A 21,964-nucleotide genomic window follows, 5' to 3' on the forward strand; every position below is an offset into this window, starting at 1 on the left:
TGAATCACAGAGCAGAGGAATACGGGGACGGTTTAAAAAAAGGTTGAGCCTAACCTAAAAATGTCTAAAATCTCTTTCACTGAATGTTTCAAAATATGTTTTTTAATGTGGCAAAATCCACATGGAGTTCAGCTTCTGCTTCAGTCACAATCCCGTCTTTGTCACGGTGACAGCTGCAGTGGCATCTCTTGCCTTGTCTTACCAAATTTCTAGTATATTTTTCCCCAACAGTTACAGAGTTGGAAAGGCAGGGAGGAACAGGAGAGGGAAGAAGGAAGGGAGGGAGGGAGAGGGATGCTTGATTAAAATAGACCATTCCCAAGTCCTCCTTACTCCCTGACCTGATTGTAAGTGGCCAAGGTGAACAGCCTCAGGTTGAACACATACAAAAACAACAGCCACCAGCCACCGCCTGCCAGGTCCCAAAGAGATGGAAGGGGTAGGGCAAGTGAGCAAGTTACAGAGAGACTTCAGTTCCATAAAAACATGCCCAAAACTGTTATACAGTCAATAGGGCAACGAGTGTGGCAGCAGCTTCGAGGAAGATGGCCCACAGAGCAGACCCTCCATCCGAGCTAAGGCAGAGCATGCAGCGGCAGGTCGGAGCCCGGGAGAGAATGGGTGTGCATAGCTCTCCCCTCGCCGTCTCTCTAGCTCTGCCTCCTTGATTATAAAACACAAGTTACAAAATACTTGGCCAGAGTAGTTCAGGGCCAAAGATCAGCAAGAATTTACCGCAGCTGGTGTTTTAACTCAACTTCCCAATCTGGCATCTGTAATGAAGGCAATGTAAATTGAGTCTTGGGCATGCTGTTTCTAAATAGAACCAACTCGTTTCCACAAAACTCTACCTGCTTCTGAGGCTCACGTGGACAGCTAAAATGTCATTAAAGTAACCTAATCATGACAAAGCCACTTCCCTATCTTTCTAGGAAGGTTATTACCAGTAAGATATTATTTACCTGGCTACTGCTAATTATCTATAGATAATACCTTATCTGTTTCTTAACAAGGTTACAATGGACTTTCCAATAAACAGCATTTGATTGCATTTGTCTTTTTTTTTTAAACCACACAGAAATGAACACATAAAGGTCAGTATCAGGAAGATAACTGACAAGGGTTTGCAGGAGACTTCAGTGGACATTCAAACGGTATCTGCTTAAGGAACTTGGGAAAAGGACCTCAGGCTCCAATAACCCAAGGGCTGTGATATGTGGATAAGCAGTGCCCCCTATAGGCTCAAGTATAAGAATGCTTGGTCTCTAGCTGGTAGTGCGGTTTGGTGGGGTTAGAAGGTGCTGACTTGCTGAAGGAAGCACTTCACAGAGGTGGGCTTTGAAAGAATTAAAGCCTTGCCAAATTTCTGCTTCACGCTTGACGTGACTATTTCTGCCACACCTCTCTGACATAACTGACTTGATCCTCTGGAATGAAAAATCAAAGAAACTCTGCCTTTGCTTTCTTTTTAAACTTATTGTTATTTTTATTTATTTATTTATTTTTAAAGATTTACTTCTGTGTATCCATGTATACCTGAATGCCAGAAGAGGGCATAAGAACTCATTACAGCTGGTTGTGAGCCACCAAGTGGTTGCTGGGAATTGAACTCAGGACCTCTGGAAAAGTAGTGGGTACTCTTTATTGCTGAGCTATCTCTCCAGTCCTGGAACTCTGCCTTTGGTAAGTTGCCTTGGTCCTGAGTTAAGTATATGCCAAGGAAAATTCCACAGCCGTCCTTCACCTCAGACAGACCACAGCCGTCCTTCACCTCGGACTGACCACAGCCGTCCTTCACCGTGGACTGACCACAGCCGTCCTTCACCGTGGACTGACCACAGCTGTCCTTCACCATGGACTGACCACAGCTGTCCTTCACCATGGATTGACCACAGCCGTCCCGACCACAACCGCCCTTCACCGTGGACTGACCACAGCTGCCCTTCACTGCGGACTGACCACAGCCGTCCTGACCATAACCACCCTTCACCGTGGACTGACCACAGCCATCCTGACTATAACCGCCCTTCACCGTGGACTGACCACAGCCGTCCTTCACCATGGACTGACCACAGCTGTCCTGACTGCAGCCATCCTTCACCTCAGACAGCCATCCTTCACTGCAGAGTGACCACAGCTGTCCTTCACTATGGACTGAAGACAGTTGTGGGTCAGCACTAAGACATTTCAGGAGGAAAACCAGAATCTGAATGCTGTGGCTGTAGTTCCTTTCTGATGGCTGTACAGGTTATTTCCAAATCCCCAAAGTCAGAAACAGTCATTACAATCTTACACAGCACCGCATCACCAAGAAGTTAGAGAAACAGAGTAGAGATAGTATGGAGGTCAGTGTCCAGACCTCTTTGAGGGTCTTATTAGTTACTCCTACTGGACACGACTTACGTTTCAGACAAGATGTGACCCTGACTAGCCTGGAACTCACTACGTAGCTCAGGCTTGGACCTTCCAGTCATCCTCCTGCCTCTGCCTACTTAGTGCTGGGATTACAGCTGTGCCCTATCACACCCAGATAGGCATGGTGTTTTAAACCCCAGGTTTTAACACTGAAGATGTATGCATTTATTACTTTTTTCTGTTTGGTTCTGGGTTTGAACCTGAAGCCTGTGCATGAGGGACAAACACTCCACCATCGAGCCACGCCCTCAGCTCCCGCTCGCCTTAGATCAACTGGGAGTTATGTGGGATCTTGCCTGCCTTACAAACTTTATTATGTGCATGATTTATCACTATGCTGGCAAAACACAGGGACCAGTTACAGAAAATCTGATTAAATATTTGAAACAGAAACACAGTTTTTCTTAAGAAGTAAATTTCATGAATAAGAAATCAAACATATACAATCAGCAGTGCCTCTCATCCTGGATCAGAATAGTGCAGTAAGCAGACAGTTCTTTAAATTTATAGAACAGTTTGGAAACTGAGACTAATATAAAACACAGTTATTGTAGTGCTGCTTCAGACACATTCAGAAGCTGTGGTCTCAGAGGACAGCTTTTAAAAATGAATGCGGCTGGGCATGGTGTCCTGTGCCTATAATCCTAGTGCTTTGGAGGCAGAGGCAAGAAGATGGAGAGCTGGGGGCCAGCCTGGGCTATAGACTGAGGCTGAAGCCCAGCTCCGTGGCAGGATGCTCACTTAAGGGGTTCAGACCTGGGTTTACTCCCTAGCTTCAATACAAGAGCCCTCACTGCTTTATGTATTTTACATGGACAAACGACATCTCAAATCTCTTGAACATTAAAAAGGCACAGAGCACAGGCTGTAGAAATCCCACAGCATGGTGAGTGCAGCACAAGGTAGGCCTCTGAGGCAGGCCTGTGGCTAGGTGAGCCATTCCATCACCATGGCCCTCAATTTCTTAGCCAGGAAAGCTAGGGTTAAGCTGATCACCTAGAGCACACATCCCAGGGCTAAGGCTCTTCCTTAGGAGAAGGGGCAAACAGGCCTGCGTGGGTGGCTTCAAATCTTATTCCTTTGCCTTTTCCTTATTTCTGCCTAAACACAGACTTGTAATTAAAGATGAAACAATTGCCTTGTTTCTTTGGGGCAAAAATTTAAGTAGAAAAGAAAAAAACATGTTGCTTAGCTCATTGAATTGTAGGACCTTACCCCCGCATATTTAAAAAAAAAATGCAAACGGAATCAAAACAAAAGTAAATTGAAAGAGAATTTAAATCTTCCTCTGTTATTTTCAGCACACAGACCTCAGATATGAGCTTCTTGGAGTAAATGAGTGTGCTAGCAATTAACATAAACAACTCCCAATGACAGTGAGCACAGCTCACACCAAGACCTCTTGGAGGAAGAAGGGGGAGGTCAGCTCAGCAGTAAGAGCACTGCCGTTCTCCCTGAGGATTTGGTTCTATTCCCAACACCCACATGGTGGCTCAGAGCAGCTATAACTCAACTTCCAGGAGCCCCAACACCTTCTTCTGGGCTCTGCAGGTACCAGGCACACGTGTGGTATACAGATATGTATGCAGGCAAAACACCCACACATATTAAATATAAATAAAAAGAGCCGGGCGGTGGTGGCGCACGCCTGTAATCCCAGCACTCTGGGAGGCAGAGGCAGGCAGATTTCTGAGTTTGAGGCCAGCCTGGTCTACAGAGTGAGTCCAGGACAGCCAGGGCTACACAGAGAAACCCTGTCTCGAAAAAAACCAAATCCAAAAAACAATAAATAAATAAATAAATAAATAAGCTCCTGGGAGGCCCAGGACCAGAAGGAATAGCCATTTGTGAACCATAAACTGAGGAAGCAGGCCATGCTGAGTGGTGCTGGGTCAGAGGAAAGGAGTCACAAGGCAGGACTGTCAATGTCATCACCACAGGACATGGGTTCAGAAGCGAGAAAGACAATCCTTCCCATGAGGACTCAAGGGCAAGCTAGGGAAGAAGTCCTGGGAAAGTAAGTGCACAGTGTGCATTTATCTAGTAACTGATCCTGTCACTGAACCCGATCCATCAGGAAAGAGGCAGCCTAGCAGAAAGACTCCCGAGTGTCCTGGGGCAGGGATGGGCAGATGAAGGAGCTGCTGGGGCGCCAGGTAGCAGCTCTCCCAGCCCCCGCTAGACACCTGACCGACGACAACGAGACTGGTGTGGTGTGGAATACAGGCAGGCAGAGGCCAGGCTAAAGGTGCAGCACAGGGCTTTCTCGGTCTCTTACCTAGTTGTGAGAATGCTTTTAGCACGTGCTCTGTGGCTAGGCTTTTACAAGGGGCTGAGCTTAACACGCACAAGCTGGCAAGGGCAGGGGAGGCCTGTGAGCACACACAGTGAGCTGAGATCTCACAACACTAAAAATGTGAAGCCTTTGAGGCCCCAGAAGGAAAAAAACGTTTCAGACTAAAGGTACCTGAGAAATGTGAAGGCTTCGGAAGGCAAACTAACTGATCTGAGCTTTCAGGGCTGGCTTTCAGGGCAGCTGTAGTAACTCGAGACTCAAAAGTTGCACTGAAGCAATCTCATCAAATGAATCTGCAGGAATGTCCATCCACTTCCTGAAAGTTCTTCTGTCAGCCCTGCCAGGAGCAGCCGCATCTCTAGGACACTGTGTGGCTGACTCTGGGGTGAGCACTGGCCACCAAGCAGACCAGGACATGACATGGCGGGTCCCAGAAGTCAGAACCAGCGCACGGTGCTCGTTCGATCTTCTCAAGCAAATAGATGAGCAAACAGGTGCTTTAGAGGAGTTTTAACTGACAATTCTAGATAATTAACAACGCATGTATTTGCGCTTGAAATTTGGGGGAGGGCTAAAAAGGGGTTAAATCATCTGTAAAAATGTCTTCTTGATGAGCTAATCTTTGACAACTAAAAGACTCTTCACATTATCTAGTGTGTATGTGATGACTAGCTGTCAAGTTCCCCAGTGACTCAAGAGAGATAAATGGCTGACATGTGAGGTAAATCACACACATAAACACTTCTTTCTTTTTGGCATTTAACCTTTCCTGCGTTTCCAAAGAACATCTGAATTGTCGCAGGCCTGTTGTATTTCACATGCAACTTAGTTGCCATAGTAATTCACTTTCATCTTGAAGTTTCTCTGCCATGGAAGACGGCTAGTGTCTGTTTACTGTGCCCGCACTCTCTCTGCTGCCGGCTCCAGCGTTCCTGGCCTTCGCATGTTCACATCGTGCAGACCCCAGCATCTGTTGGGAACCCCAGATATAATTCTTTCCTCTAAGATTTTTCTGGAAATCACAGTGCTGAGGTTGAGGGTGATGAGGAGGCGTCAGCATGATGCAGATGGGCTCGGGGAGAAACAACATTTAGTAAATCATATATCAGCAAGGCAAGGAGAATTTCTCAGTTCGGGGCTGTGGCAGACGATGCTTGGCATGACTGATAGGAAGCAAATTTTGTAAAATATCTTTCCAATTTCAACTAGAATTATAGGCAATCTTAATCCAGAGCAGAGGAGTCATATATTTAGATGCTTGCTGTATTCTTCAGACTATAAAAAGGAAATTTCTAGCTCTTGAGGTTGCCAAGAAGGCTGTCTTAATGTAAATGGATGTGCTGCTGGCCCAGCGGCCTCAGAGAAGATGAAATGGAAGCAGAATGGGAGGCGGCGGCAGGTGGTCTTCCCGGTGTCGATGCGGGTGTCGATGCGGGTGCCGATGCAGGTGTCGATGCAGGTGTCGATGCCGATGCGGGTGCCTGCCTCCTGACCCCCTCCTCAGTCATCTACAGGGTCCAGCCTTTAGCAGTTTCCTCACTTACACTTAGTCAGCCACACTGAACGAATATGATACCCGATTTAGGTGATTGATAGAACTCCCTTCAGTTGCAGTAACACAGGAGCATGTGGTCAGTGCCGTCAATGAGTGTTACCAAGCACCAGGCACTAGGAATCTGCTAGAGGCCAAGTCCATCACAACATTAAAAAAAAATTTATATTAAAAAAATCCCAGGCTGGAAAGATGGCTCAGCGGTTAAGAGCACTGACTGCTTACCCAGAGGTCCTGAGTTCAATTCCCAGCAACCACATGTTGGCTCACAACCATCTCTAATGAGATCTGATGCCCTCTTCTGGTGTGTCTGAAGACAGCTACAGTGAACTCATATACATAAAATAAATACATAAATCGTTAAAAAAATTTTTCTAGCTTCATTTTGAGATTTTCTATGGTCTTCTATAAAACAAGCCCCCGAAAATATTATAATTCCAAACTATTATTTGAACTATAAACTTCAGTTTCTCTCCGCCCTTACTGAATAAAGCCAACATTCAGAGGCATTAAGGAGGAGACAAGGTGGAATGCCTCCAATCCCTTTTCTTTTATGAGCCTCTCCTTTAGGACAGAAGAGCATGAACGCTACTTTGGCGGGGTGGTCAGCAGCAGAAAACAGGAAAATGGCGGGGGGGGGGGGGGGTCTGGGCGACCACAGGCTGAAAGGTGGCTTGCGGCTGGCAGGCCTGTTCAGCACTGGAAAGGCAGCAGCACTGTTGCAGGGACAACAGGCTCCAAGAAAAGGCCGCAGCCTCATGTGTGAGCCTTTCTTTCCACTCCCCCTTTTCCTTTGCTATGATGTTCACACCTGTGTGTAATCACTGCAGGGCACAAACTGATTTGTGCTTCAGGCTTTCTGTGCTGCATTATCATGTACAGGGGGCAGACCTGTGGGTGGCTTTTTTTTTTGTTTTTTTTTGTTTTTTTTTGCCCCTGTAGAAAAATAAAATAAAAAGAGCTTCATCATAGACTGACGAGATGAATACCCAGAGAATAGCCCAGTGGTTAGAGCACTGACTGCTCACCCAGAGGTCCTGAGTTCAATTCCCAGCAACCACATGTTGGCTCCCAACCATCTGTAATGGGATCTGGCGCCCTCTTCTGGTGTGTCTGAAGACAACGACAGTGTACATAAGATGCATAAATTAAAAACTAAGTGTCCTCTGGGCTAGCCTCCTTCAGTCTTATCTTGCTGCATACGTATGCATGTGCACATTCCAACTGAAGACTCAGTGTTCTTGTGTCCTAACTCCTTACTCTAGGTTTATTTAGCCCTGTCTACTGACACTGGACCTCCTGGGGCAGCCTAGTTACTTACAGTTAAGTTTGCTATTTAAAGCATCGTGAGCATTTCACTCACATGCATGTATCAATTACAAAACCTTTCTTTCCAGGCTAATGTAAAGATTGTTAATTTAGCTGATGTCTTACATTTAGGGTTTCAGTAAAGCCTGTCGCCCGTGAGCTGGAGGAGGGGCACTCAGAGAGCTCAGTGCAGAATGTGCTTGGTTTCCCTCCCACATCTGAGGATGCTCAACACGCTATCTCCATCAGCAAGTAGACGGATAATCAGTCTTAAACTAAGGTGAAGAGGGACTATAAACTAAGACACAACAGATTTGGTTAGTTATTATGACTCTAGCCTGGGCTTTTTATGTGGTCAGGCCTCTGAAGACTTCCTGTTATTTAAATTTTAATGTTTTTAAAATGGCATGGAAATGATATAATTACTACTCAATTACCTACTTCTAGGGCACATTCCAGGTAATTTCTCTTTCCCCCTAAAAGTGAGTAAATTCTGGCTTCCTGAACACCAGGCAACAAAGACCAGCTGCTGTGTTTCCAGCCACACAGCCTTGGGGGCGTGGCCTACTGAAGGAAACCCCTGGAAGCAGAGGCAGGGGCAGGGCAGAGACCTCAGGCCTCAGGGCCTGGCTGCCGGGCTTCCTCCTGTCTTTCTCCTCTCCCATGACAGGCGTGGGATGGAAGCCTGGGGTGGGGAGGACAGGGTGCGGGTACTGAGTGCAGAGTCAGCAACAGGACCCCTCTTGGCTGTCACCCCCAAATCTCCCAGGCCTTGCCTCCTGTTCTCCCCTCCTCCTGACCCTGGCTCCTTCCCTGGGTCTCCAGGGTGCTTCCTTTACCACCCGTCAGCTCTGCTCACATGTCCCCTTCTCAGAGAACCTTCTCTGATCACCCAGTCTGACGCAGAACTGTCTCCCTCCCTCTGTCCCCTCCTCGTCCTCCCCTCCTCTGACTTCCAGGAACTTAGCATATCCAGGAACTAAGCATGCCGTTCCCTGCTTGCATCTGTCCTCAATGCCAGCTCCAAGAGCACGCCAGTGCTTGCCTTGCTTACTCAATGCAGTTCTCCTTAGCATCTATTACAGGGTTTGATCCACAGAAAAAGGCTGTTTGTTGAATGAATGAAAGAAAATGAAGGGATGGGACAAGCGAGAGTGGAGACTGTCCCTCCCCACAGTGTCACAGGCTCACCCATGCCAGGCACACTAGCAGGACTGGGCTCTGCTGACCCTGGAAACCAAGTGCTCTCTGCCAGGAAGCCTGGCTCCGCTGCCTGCACCTAGCCAAAGGGCCAGGGAAGAATGAAAGGTCTTATCCATAGCACACTGTGGACCACACGAAGAGTTAAGAACATCGACAACTAAGACCTTTGCCTGAGAAGTCACCAACTGAAAAGAGATGTGTATTTTCAAGGCTTATGTGTAGAGGGAGGTGGGTTTCTAGGCTCCCAGCTCTGCCACCTCCTCTCTGTAGAGCACGACTCTGGGCTCTGGAGCGCTTGCCCCGTGGGTGGCTACAGACACAGTGACTAGGAAAGCAAGTTAGTTATCACGAGCAGTGGAAGCTGTGGGTCAAGTGCTACTGACTAATCAACCACAGCTGGTCAATTACCCATCCTCAGGGAGAGGGGCCACTGATCTAGTTTCACATCAATAAATGTCTATCTGGATACATCATCACTGTAACTGCAGCCTGCCAAGATACCCAGTGCTGTCCACGGGCATTGGTGGCCAGGAAACCTCCCTCCCTTTCCTCTTAATAATGTCACAGAAGAAGCAAATGCAGTTCCTGACAACATAATGCTAGCTTCACCGAGACGTGACTCTCTGAATGCTTGGCTAGTTATACAGCACTCTGGCTAAATGGATTTTCTTACTGGGGAAACAATAGTTGGGCTTCAGGAAGTTAGAGGCACCACACTGTGCTGAGATATACAATTCTGCCTCTGGTTGTGTGCCTGCTCATCGTCTCTTATCTGAGTCAGGAAAAACGAAATTGTTTGCAGGAACCATTTTCATCCCACACTTGATAAGACCAGGTGGCCCCCTCTGCCTGCCTGGGGCCTCAGGAACATACTTCTCTTGAGATGTTAGAGTCCAGGACTTTGGTAGAGCTGGAGGCCAGGTGGTCATGCCCAGGACAAGCCCTTGTTTGTTTCAGCCATCACCCTGGCAACCTCCTAGGGATCTGCTGGATCTAAATTGTCAAGTTCCTCCTAAACCTGCTGTAATCCCCTTCTGCCTGAAAGACTACCTCGGGGCACACTCAACTTGGTATGAGAAGAACTTAACTCTGAGTCGTCTCAGGCCTCCTGCAGCAGGTGGGTGAGGCTGGAGGAGTCAGTAAGGAAACAACCAACACAGGAGCTCTGCAGCTGGTGCGGGTGCCTGATGGAGGTGCGGGTGCCTGATGGAGGTGCGGGTGCCTGATGGAGGTGTGGGTGTCTGGTGCGGGTGTCTGATGGAGGTGCAGGTGCCTGATGGAGGAGGTGTGGGTGTCTGATGGAGGTGCGGGTGTCTGATGGAGGTGCGGGTGCCTGATGGAGGAGGTGTGGGTGTCTGATGGAGGTGCGGGTGCCTGATGGAGGTGCGGGTGCCTGATGGAGGTGCGGGTGCCTGATGGAGGAGGTGCGGGTGCCTGACGGAGGTGCGGGTGCCTGACGGAGGTGCGGGTGCCTGACGGAGGTGCGGGTGTCTAATGGAGGTGCGGGTGCCTGATGGAGGAGGTGCGGGTGCCTGACGGAGGTGCGGGTGCCTGATGGAGGAGGTGCGGGTGCCTGATGGAGGTGCGAGTGCCTGACGGAGGTGCGGGTGCCTGATGGAGGTGCGGGTGCCTGACGGAGGTGTATGGGTTGGTTTTTGTCAAGATGATCCAAACCTAGACACACCTGAGTCAAGGAAATCTTAACGGAGAAAATGCCTCTGTAAGACTCTGGTCTGTAGGTGTGCCTTTGGGACATCTTAACTACCAAATGACGTGGGAGGGCCCAGCCCTCTGTGGGCAGTGCCACCCAAGGGCTGGTGATCTCAGCTGTGTAAGAAAGCATGCTGAGCAAGCCATGAGGAGCAAGCCAGTAGGCAGCACTCCTCTGTGGACTCTTCTCCGGTTCCTGCCTCCAGGTTCCTGCCCAGAGCTCCCTCAGTGATGCAGTGTGCACCAGAGTTGTAAGCTGAAATGAATCCTTTATCCCCCAGTTGCTCTCAGTCATGGTATTTTACCCAATCAACAGAAACCCTAAGTGAGACGCAGAGGACGATGGGAGGCTGGGCCAGGATTCCCACAGTGGACTCAGGATAGCAAAGAGTAGTAAAGGAGAGCGGGGTGGTAAGGGGTGAGAGCAGCGTGGTCGGAGAGCGAAGGGCACAGGACCTACAGCCTGACCACAGCGGCTCGGGCGGGCTGAGGGCAGACAGCAGAGACCAGGCTGTAAGACTCTCTAACAGTGCGCTCCTCGGGGCTTGCCAGCCCTGCTTTGGGGAAATGGAGTGGTGTGGTGGGAAGAAAGGATCACATGGTAGAGAAGTCACACCAGAGAGGTTTCACTCGGGACACTGTGGGACACACAGGCGCTCTCAGGAGGCAGCACTGCCTGATCTCCAGAGTGGACTTCAGGGCAGTGGGGAGTAAGAGAGGGTGGCAAATCGGAGGCTTTGGCTCGCTGCAAAGATGTGTGGAGCCTCTGCGCTGATGGTGAATCCTGGGAGAGTGCTGGGGTGAGGTGAGTGGGGTGGGAAGAAAGAGGGCAATGGAATTTCATTCCAGCTGCCTTGGTCTGCGACACACATGGGCACAGTTAGATGCTAGGGCGCAGAGGAAGGGTAAGGTAAGCCAATGATATTCAGATTAAAGGAGAGTGGACAGAGGTACTAAGTTGCCCGTTTGCTTCCATCTTCATTGGTAAGGAGACTGGTCCTCAAATTAGAAATGGCAGAACAAACATAATAAAGAGAAAATTGAAGTCCCAAATAGGTAGAGTGAGAGAGAGTGTCTAGTCAATTTAAATGATTTCAAGTCTTCAGGCTCAGATGAGTTACACCCCAAGCCTGCCGCAAGAAATTGCAGATGTAATCTCAGAGACACGATTGGTAATCTTCAAGAAATTGTCGGGGAGACAGTGGCAGAGACAGGAGGAGGACGAGTGTTGGCACATTTGTGAGGAGGGACAAGCTGTGAGGGAGATGCAGACCACTCACGTCATCCACCACCAAGGTCCTAAGGATGCTTCCTAGGTAGACGGCAGGACCACAGCAGTGAGTGCGCACAGCTCTGGAAACGGCAAGAGGATGGCTGTGCGTTCACCCGGGCTGCGTGCTCACCCCTGCCCCACTGCATCTCCTATGACACTCAGCTTGTGATGCGGCCCTTGATGAAATGGAGTTAGTTGAAATGAAGAAATCTAGGGGTCTCCATTCAATACATCCAACCCGGGTCCTCAGCACGTGGACAACACAAAGCAGCACTGAGCTGCAGTGGCTGTCCCAGGCGCCGGCAGGCCTGCTTCTGCCACCCTGCCTGCCTCTGCTCTCCTGTGCTGGCTCTTTCTTCCTACAGACTAAGACAAGGGCAGGGAAGAGTAGCCAAGTGTAGAGAAGAACCAGGCGAGGGGCAGCCATGACTGCCAGCATCCACCCTCGGCAGACCAAGGGAGACGGACATGCACTGTTTCCCATATGAGCCCTTCAGGGGCACCCTCAGAAACAAAGGTGAGCATGGGGGGGGGGACCATGAGGGGATTAGAGGGGACAGGATGGAAGGTGAAGATGGGAGGGGAGAGGATGAAGGAGATACAAGAGAAGAAGATAAAGATACACGGGGAGACGATGAAGATACAAGGGGAGAGTTTGAAGAAGATACAAGGGGAGAGGATGAAGAAGATATAAGGGGAAAGGATGGGAGAGGAGGAGACAGGATGGGAGGGATAGAACATGAGAGAAGAGGACGAGAAGATGGAGGACAGGGGGGAGAAGATGGGCAGAGAGGGGACTCTCTGAGGGATGTCACCAGTATCAGACTTAAAGCTAATAAAATCCCACGAGTCAAGCAAAGTTAAAGTCAAGCAAAGTTAAAGTCAAGCAAAGTTAAAGCTCCTTTCTTAAAACAAAATGGATGAAGAGGAAACTCAAACCCAAAGACAGTAAGAAGACTGTCTAGAACCAGGCTTCATATTTGGGTTTCTGTGGTTCATATATACAGTTGTTTACTGCAGCTGAAAACAGCTTCTTATCCACATCACCCTGTGAGTCTCTCATCCACACACACTAAGGCTGCAGAAGGAATAATTGGAGGCCTCTCATCCAGTCCTCCCCAACTTTTTTTTATTTTTTTGGTTTTTTGAGACAGGGTTTCACTGTGTAGCCCTGGCTGTCCTTGAACTCAGAAATCTGCCTGCCTCTGCCTCTCAAGTGCTGGGATTAAAGGCATGCACCATCACCACCCGGACCTCCCCAATTTTTATCCAGTCTTCCCGTCCCTCTCACCCAGTCCTCCCCCCCCCTGCTGATTTCAGGCCTACTTTTAGTGTAGCTCCCCATTAAAATATCCCAGTGCACAGCAGGCGCCACTGCCCTGCCTCCTGTATTTATAATGAATAGTGGGGTTTGCTCTCCAAAGGCGTGAGCGACTGTGTGTATCTTTTAACCCACAAACGCACAGAAATCTTACCGTATCGAGCCAATCATGTATGGCTGTGCCAGCTGAACCACAATGGCACCACTGCCCAGCTGGTGGCACGTGTAGCCGGAGTCCCAGTCATAATTCTTGGTGTCCCCATTCAGCAAGGCATTCCGGCTCCGACTGACCCCTTCGATCACGCTGGCACAGTCAGCAATCGTTGCCACATTCTCCGTGGGAACTGTGGATCCAAAGCACAAGGCCCAGCATTAAGATGAGCCAGACACATCCCTACAGCATGCGCGGAACAAAATTAATTAATTAGCATCTCACATCAACAATAAAAGGGAACTAGAACATCTCGATTATCTTCAGATAAGGGTTTCCATGCCAAATAATTAAACAAACAAGAACTGAACTTCATGCTGAAATATCCAAACCACCTGTAGCAATCCATCTTTAAGTATTTTGTTATTAAGAACATGATAACGGATGCAGAAATACACAGTAAAGCCTAACTCGGTGAGGAACTATTCAGCAGCTCAGACGGAGTTTCCCTACGTGTTTCTGGGGCCTTGCACATTCTGCGCAGATGTTCTATCACTGAGCTGTGCCCTGGCCGGCACCTGGGGCCAATGAGCTACAGCTTCACAGTGTAGTGGAAAACACAGCCATCCAGCCGACAGGGGCCCAGGACGTGTATCAGAGTCTTTTCTGAACACACAGTTAGCTCCACTGTTTGCTGTTCTGTGCATGGCCACACAGGGCCCCTTCCTTCGCTCGGGAGCTGTTGGATCTTGAAAAGAAAAAAGAAAAAACCAGCAGCCTGACTCCAAGTCTTTCTCTATACCTCAAGTCCAAATCAACCTGCCCATTTATAAAAGTCAAGAGCTCCCACAAATCGCTGGCTGTTCAATAGGATAGAGGCTCTCGAAACACTAAGATACAGATGATAAAACACAAGGGCATGGGAAGCCTGGGCTGCGAGGCTTGGACACTCCCCTCCCCGTGATTATTTTAAATGGTCACATCCTTGGGAGACAACTCGGTATTTCTATTTGTTTTTGCTGACTCCAGAGTGCATCAATTTCCATCTATGCTGTACTTCATTGCCTCAATATTTTGTCCCTAGACGACGCAACATGATTAGGAATGGACATCAGGGACCATCACAGGCCACAGTGAGCATGGCGCTGTGCTCGCTGAAAAGCCAGGCCAGGATGGACATTCCCAGTTAGGCCTTATAGAAGACACCAACCACAGAACTCATGGACACACACAGACCCACAGAACTCATGGGCTCACACACAGACCCACAGAACTCAGGCTCACACACAGACCCACAGAACTCATGGGCACACACCATGGGCTCACACACAGACCCACAGAACTCATAGGCTCACACACAGACCCACATAACTCATGGGCACACACACAGACCCACAGAACTCATGGGCACACACAGACCCACAGAACTCATGGGCACACACAGACCCACAGAACTCATGGGCACACACCATGGGCTCACACACAGACCCACACACCAGTGTCCTCCAATCATGCCCATCCTTCTCCTCAAGAGAGACTTCCGCAGAAGTCTAATAGCCATGTGGTAGCCACCTCTACCCCCACTTCTTTGAGCACGATGTAAAAGCACTGTCACTTCTCTTCATTCTCATTTCTACTTTCTGGTCTGGATCAAAGCAAAGAGCTGAGGATGGTGGGAAGTGGAACGGAGAGGACAGGAACTGGGTCTGGAGTCCACTGGGGTGGGCCTCCTGTAAACCGCTATGGTGTGGAGATGACAGCACTTCAGCCCTGTTCCCGCTGCTCTGTGAGGCTGCAGAAGTTCACCTTGTTAACCAGGTTCCTTATCCACAGCCACACAGATCTCAAGTCATTTCTTTAAGTGAGGCAGATCAGTCTCTGGGTCCTGATCTGACTGAGAAGGGGCCCCGGGGGAGGGAGCGTCAGCAGGAGAGCTGCTATGTAAGTGCCACCTTCTGCCCTAGGAACCTCTTTTGTTGAAATCTGACCCAGGTACAGAAAGTCTGGCCACCCATGGAGAGTTACATTGGATAACAATACAGATTACAGAAAGGCTGCAACAGACATAAAAGGTCTTTTAATCTGTTTTTCATTTTTCAGGTTATTATTTTTATTATTTTAAAACTATATTAAATTTTGTTCATACAATATATTTTGGTGATATTCTTTCTCCTCTCCCAAGTTAATCACATTACAGGTTTGTGACAGGAAAGGTTTGTCCCGAATGTCACCACTGACTACCCCACCATTTAAAGGTAACTTTCTACAGTTCAGCAGAAAGTTCTTGGAATTATTAATTCTTCTCCTAGAAATGCAAGCCCCAGCTCGCCTACCTAGTCTGACTAACACAGAGGATCAAAATGCATCCTGCTGGGAAGAACTGGAGAGCGTCTCCCCCCACCCCCCACATGGGCAGTGTGCAGCTGCTCGTCCTGGGAATTAGACACTCCCCATTTAGAACGTTCATTGCCGCCTTTCATATGAGCCTGATACATTTATTAAAAACACCATCTGGATGGGACTCGGCTTTGTGCTGCATCTCCAGTCTTCCAGTCTCTTGCCTGATCCCACTGGAATTTCTGTCCCAATTTGCGTCACTTTGTTTACAAACCCAAGCTGCCAGAACCCAGCGTCTTGCGTCTGTCTCTGCCTGGGTCTCCGCTGCCATCCTCAGCTCCATTTCTATTACAACAGCCTGTGCTAGGAGCAGGAGACAAGGGGAACTGCTTGGGAAGAAATTACTTTTCCCCTCCATGCACACAGCAGTTCTGCTCAGACAAATTTAATTTGCTGCTTCTGAATGCAAAAGTTGCATGTTAACAAAGTGTATACATCCTCAATGTATGAAGAACAGAGCTCCTGGGCTGTGGGGGGGAGGGGTACAGGGGGCAGGAAAAGCCATCTGAAAACAATCCACAGCTCCCTGACCTTTCGTAGCACCAGGGTGACCAACAGCCTGCCAGTCACTATTTGTTTATTCATATTTATTTAGGCTTTCCAAGACAGGGATTGTCTGCACAGCCCTGGCTGTTCTGAAACTCACTCTGTAGACCAGGCTGGTCTTTTTTTTTTTTTTTTTTTTTTTTTTAAAGATTTATTTATTTATTTTATGCGTATGAGTACACTAATTGCTTTCTTCAGACATACCAGAAGAGGGCATCAGATCCCATTACAGATGGTTGTGAGCCACCACGTGGTTGCTGGGAATTGAACTCAGGACCTCTGGAAGAGCAGTCTGTGCTCTTAACCTCTGAGTCATCTCTCTAGCCCCAGGCTGGTCTTAAACTCACAGAGATCTACCTGCCTCTGCCTTCTCAGTGCTAGAATTAAAGGCTTACTCTACCTCCTCCCAGCATGTCAGTAACATTAATTCAGTAGTAATATAGTTTTTAAAAGGGGGTGTCAGCTCACTAGGACATGACGTGAGGGACACTGGCACCAGCTATATTTAACAGTAAGAATGGCAACCTGTTATTTGGCTGTCTCCAGAGTCTCCAGAGATGGAAGAAAACCTTTTTTCATTTTTTAAATATTTATTTATGTGTTTTATGTACATGGGTGCTTTGCCTGCATATATTTATGCATACCAGAAGAGGATATCAGATCCCATTATAGACAGTTGTAGGTGCTGGGAATTGAACTCAGGACCTCTGGAAGAGCAGCCAGTGCCCTTAATCTGTAAGACATCTCTCCAGCCCTAAAAAAAAAAAAAGCCTTCCTGATGCTGATTTTTTTTTTTTTTCAAAATGAAATAGCATGTAGCTCTTACAAATAGACAGCTATCCCCAGGCCCTGTGCTGTGGTGGGCTTTACTTGCTATTTTCCTGGTTATTGGATCACACGACTGCTTTCCAACAGGCCCCACCACTTACGCAGCAAACAAGTGCTTAATATCTCACCATAGATTTTTCTTGGAAGGTTTTCTAAGCAGAGTGACAAGCATTTCCTGATATGGAACATGAGGAAGGCTACTTTTAGCTTAAGGTTCTACCTATACATCCCCCAGCCTCACTGCTGTTTGATTTTAAGGAGGCTAGTAAACCCAGGGCCCATCCCCAGGCCTGCACAGAACTTGCTCCTGACTAGACAAGTTTCCAAGCCAACTGCAACCGGACCTTCTGCTGCATTCTTCTACAGGAAAAAGTAACCACAGCTGCTTTGTCTTAGCAGCGTAACAGCTGTAAACGAACAATAGCTAATTAGAGGACAAGGCTGTCTATCGGAAACTATCAAAACACAGCACAAATGTGTTTCTCAAAGTATGCGCTGAATTACACACTGACGCCTGGTTTTATCTATGGGAAGAGAAATCACTATCAACCATGTGTTACATCGCATTTGAGGAAAAAGTCACTGATCACAAGAGGTGTGTGATCAATTCCAAAGCTTCTCCCAGGTTTCTCAGGGAGAAAGATCTCACCTCCCCACACACATAAACACAACCCAAAAAAATCCAGGGAGTAGTACTGACTTCCCAGTCCCTGTAGAGGACTCCTGGCCCCTATCCCGCCCTCTATCCTACTTTCCTCTTGGTTTTTCCCTCTCTTTGGTGAGTGCCATACCACACATTCTGATCTCCTGTGTCAGTTCCCATCCTTACACTGCACTTCACACCACCACATCTGTCCACACCATATCCCACACTGCACTTCAAACCACCACATCTATTTACACTGCACTTCACACCACATCTGTTCATCCCACACCCTATCCTGCACTTCACGCCATCACATCTGTCCACACTGCCTTCATACATACTGCACTTTACACCACCATATCTGTCTACACTGCACTTTAGACCATCACATCTGTCCACACTACACTCTCACACACTGCACTTCACACATCTGTCTACACTGCACTTTACACCACCACATTTGTCCAACCCACACTGCACTTCACACATCTGTCTACACCATACCCCACATTGCACTTCACACCACATTTGTCTACACCATACCCCACACTGCACTTCACACTACATCTGTCTACACTACACCCCCACACACTGCTTTTCATACTTCTGTCCACACTATACCCCATCACACTGTACTTCACACCACCACATCTGTCCACACCACACCCCCACACACTGTACTTTCACAATCATGATGGGCTTCATCCTGCCCCACACAAGAGAGCCAAGAGCTCAGCAGCCTTCGCATGTGCTCCCAGCTCCACGCCTCGGGCTCTCAGACTGAAGTCCTAGCTCGAGTGCTGCAGATATGGAAGATAACAGAGATGGGTAGCCTCAGGAGCTGAAGACAGTGGGCTCAGGACAATGCACCTAAAGTACACACGCTGACAGATATCATCAAATTCACTCTGTCCTCACATTGAAGGCTTTGAAAGTGAACACTCTGCTAACCAGCCATACATCGAAGCTCTTCTGTGGTTTGGCAATCTGGAGTTTAAATGCTGGAGGTTATAGCTGATAAATTTAGCAAAAAAACTTCAAGAATGAAGCAGGAAGTGTTAAGCGGCAATGACCACTGCAGTATGTGTAGGAGGGGCTTACTCTGCAGGTGAGCCTGGAAACCCTGGGCAAAGGTATCTCAGGCTGTGAGAAGAAACAGCCAGGCATCCATCCCTGTGTCTGAACTCAGGCAATGCCTCAACGCAGTGGCACAATCTGCCAGAGAAAGACTGCACTGAGAGGTTATTCATACTGCTAGCCTGGAAAAAATACCCAGCACACAACAGTCACTGAAACTGTACAGGAAGGGCATCTTGCTGTGGGTATACTGTAGATTTTGTAGGGATTATTTTTCCTTAGGTCTTGAATGATAATGGAACCAACAGTGAATGTCCTTGTGTCACATTACTGGATTAAGCAGCTTGTCAAATCAGTTTTGTGACCTGAGAGTAGAGATGTCCGGTCAAAGTTAGGGAGTCGCTTTTTTCCCGGCCCAGAAAACAAGAATGTGCAAAGATCTCAGAAAAGATCCATAGATACAGAAGTCTAATGCACTCCTGTTAAGAAGTTAGTATTCTAACTACCCTTTAATCACTTGATAGCTTGCCTCTAACCTGGAGAGTGCATCTGGTTCTAAATTCAACAAGTTTAAGTTAGACTGGTTCTAGGATCACAAATAGCCCTTGAGTCTTAAAATGTGAGACTGTCTTTTTACATAGCATCAATGAGTATAATATTTAAGCTGTCACTAAAAATGGGAGCAATAGTGGAGTATTTACATGTTGCATGGGCTCCTGACGTCACAGAGAAGTCCCGTTGTATCTGTGTCACAGAGAAGTCCCATTGTATCTGTGTGAGAATGACCTCAAACTCTAGAGCAGCTTCCTGCACTGCCCCTTGAGACCTAGAGAGAAGGCTGACAGAAGAGTGAATTCTCAGAGGCCGTGTCCCTAGTTGGCCCTGGGTGGACTAGCAGAGAGGCATCTCAGGAGAGCACAGCTGGCCTGAGGAGCAAACATGTGGGTTCAGGTAGGAAAGCTTTCACCAAGCCCCCGACATGGCCAAGGAAGAGCTTGTCTCTCAAGTCTCTCAGATTTCAGCTCAGGCACTATTAGAGCCATGGAGCTGAGGTGATGATGTCACCGGGACCACGGGGACTGTGGCTGCCCAGCTCCCAGGCTAGCCCAGCGCTCACACAGCACAAGTGTCGGAGGTACCAGAAAAGGCCATGTCGAGCCAGTTTACATGGCCTTCTGGAGCCCAGGTTAATCTACATGAAGGAAATAATGATGCTACAGCTTTCTGTAAATTTACCGAGTGTGACTTTAAAAAAGGTTTGTCTAAAATAGAATAAAACTTACCTTCCACTGCTCTTTACTTACTTTAGTAGCCTAGTGCCAGTGCTGGGAGTATCCAAAATAAATACAGCATTTTAAAATGGCATTCTAATCCTTTCACATCTGTTAGGAATCTTCCTTCTGCATTCTAGGCTTCCTGCCCTCAGGACTCCAAGGTTCAGGCCTGAGGGAGAAAGGGCAATCCCCCACCCACTGCCTGCCCTATCGTCTGCTTTAGGGGCACTACAACAGGCAAAGGCTGGAAAGCAGAGAACCCCAAATTAACCATGACTGTGAGCCCACATTTTCTAGGCAGTCTTAGGGAAGCCATTTAACCATCTCCAATTTAGTTCTCTTTTGTGTGACAAGGACAGCCAGAGTGGTTGTCCCTCTTTCTCCCCACCTTCTGTGACACAAGTCTCTCAGTCAGATGAGGTTTATTTGGAGTTTCAGTTTGAATGAGCTCTTTATGTCGGCCTTCCCCAGTAACCAAGAGCCAGGTCTCCCCCAAGGAATGGTGGGTAGGCCTGGGATTTCAAGTCAGAGTCACATAAGATCTGTGTGCTCAGGAGTCACCACCTTGGGATTGTAAAAGGATTGGGTAAAGGAAGGAAGAGCCAATACCAATTCTACTGACCTGCAAAAAACTATTAGCACCTGCTAGTGTAATATGCAGCCGGCAGTTTCAGAATAACCGAGAAAGCAGTTCCTTCTGGTCGATATTTGCTGGGGACAGCAATTTCTGACCTACTGAATCAGATCAAGATCATCTGAATCATTAGAGCAAAGAGACGTCTTTGTGCTAACGGTCCAGGGCTGAGCGGTCTCTTTTCATTAAACAAAAGCTTCTGCCCATAGCTGCCTTCCAGGCTGGTTTTGCTTTAAGGTTCCAAGGGCTATCAAAACTCAAGGAGTAAATCAAAACTCATTTAAAAAACAAATTACAGCTGTGAGTGGGCTTATACTTTATCAGCAGGACTGTAAGCGGAGCAACAAATGCCAGGTGGCTGTCCCACTCTTCCTAGGAGAAACAGGAGGAGAAGAGAGGAGCAGAAAGGGAGAGGGGAGGAAAGGAGAGGTCCCTCAAGTATTTAGATGGTCTTCAAATGTTCATCATTTCCTTGGGGTGTGCTCATTGCCAAGCTGACAGATGTTTCGGGAAACCTGTACTGTTCTGAAGAAAGGCTAACCTTTCAAAAGTGGAAGGAGGCGGGAGGAAGCCCACCGCTCTGCGAAGAGATGACATTAAACTGGGCAGTAAAGCACCCTTGGCGTGCTGGATCTGAAAGGCGGTGTGATAACCCTGCCACAAGACGGGCCTGGGAGACAGCTCATCTTACTATGACTTGTCTTGCTCAGAGTGCAAACTGGTTTTTAACCTAAATATGATAATGACCAAGGCAGTCCAAAGGCTGCTTATTATGGTTTCAAACCATCACAGTCCTAAGTGATAAGTTGCACAGCATTCCTCTGGGGAGCTGTGGACAGTCCATGTGCCTCTCCCCAAGACTCGTGCCCACATGCCTTCCTGTTCACCCTTCCTTGTCGCACTTCATATATACACGCGTGTGTGTGTGTGTGTGTGTGTGTGTGTGTAGACAGACACACACGTGCATGCATGAGGGGGGCAGGCTTTTCAGAGCAGACTTCCCAACTGGGTGCAAACTTGCATGGCTCTTCTGCAGGCTAGATCCTTGACATTTCATAAAGAAAGCCACCCAATGGAGGGCTGAGAAGGCTGAACATTAATTTATGATACAGAGTAGGCTTTGCAAAGCCTAGCCCCTTCCAACAAAGCAGCAGCAAGCAAACACACGACAGCTCTGAAGGATCTCCCCAGTGTGTGCTCAGCGCCCACATGTAGAGCCGGCTGACCACGGTGCCTCTGTCCGCTTCCTGAAAAGGACGCACCTCTTCTTTATCTCTAAGCTCTAAGCCTCCTGCTCAAAGCACACATGTTCTTGGTCGTCAACGTGACTGTT

The 21,964-nt window shown here is 48.1% G+C and overlaps 1 protein-coding gene across 2 annotated transcripts in view; it reads right to left on the reverse strand.

Moving 5' to 3' along the window:
* The window catches only part of Btbd9 (BTB domain containing 9), a 351,364-nt gene that overhangs the window by 68,417 nt on the left and 260,983 nt on the right, over window positions 1-21,964 (reverse strand). For both annotated transcript variants that reach the window (XM_052164613.1, XM_052164614.1), the window contains one exon: window positions 13,233-13,422. In XM_052164613.1, the coding sequence (XP_052020573.1) occupies window positions 13,233-13,422 (190 nt within the window). The remainder of the gene's footprint in view (window positions 1-13,232; window positions 13,423-21,964) is intronic.

Source organism: Apodemus sylvaticus, chromosome 19, assembly GCF_947179515.1.
Source record: "Apodemus sylvaticus chromosome 19, mApoSyl1.1, whole genome shotgun sequence".
Classification (NCBI taxonomy): Eukaryota; Metazoa; Chordata; class Mammalia; order Rodentia; family Muridae; genus Apodemus; species Apodemus sylvaticus.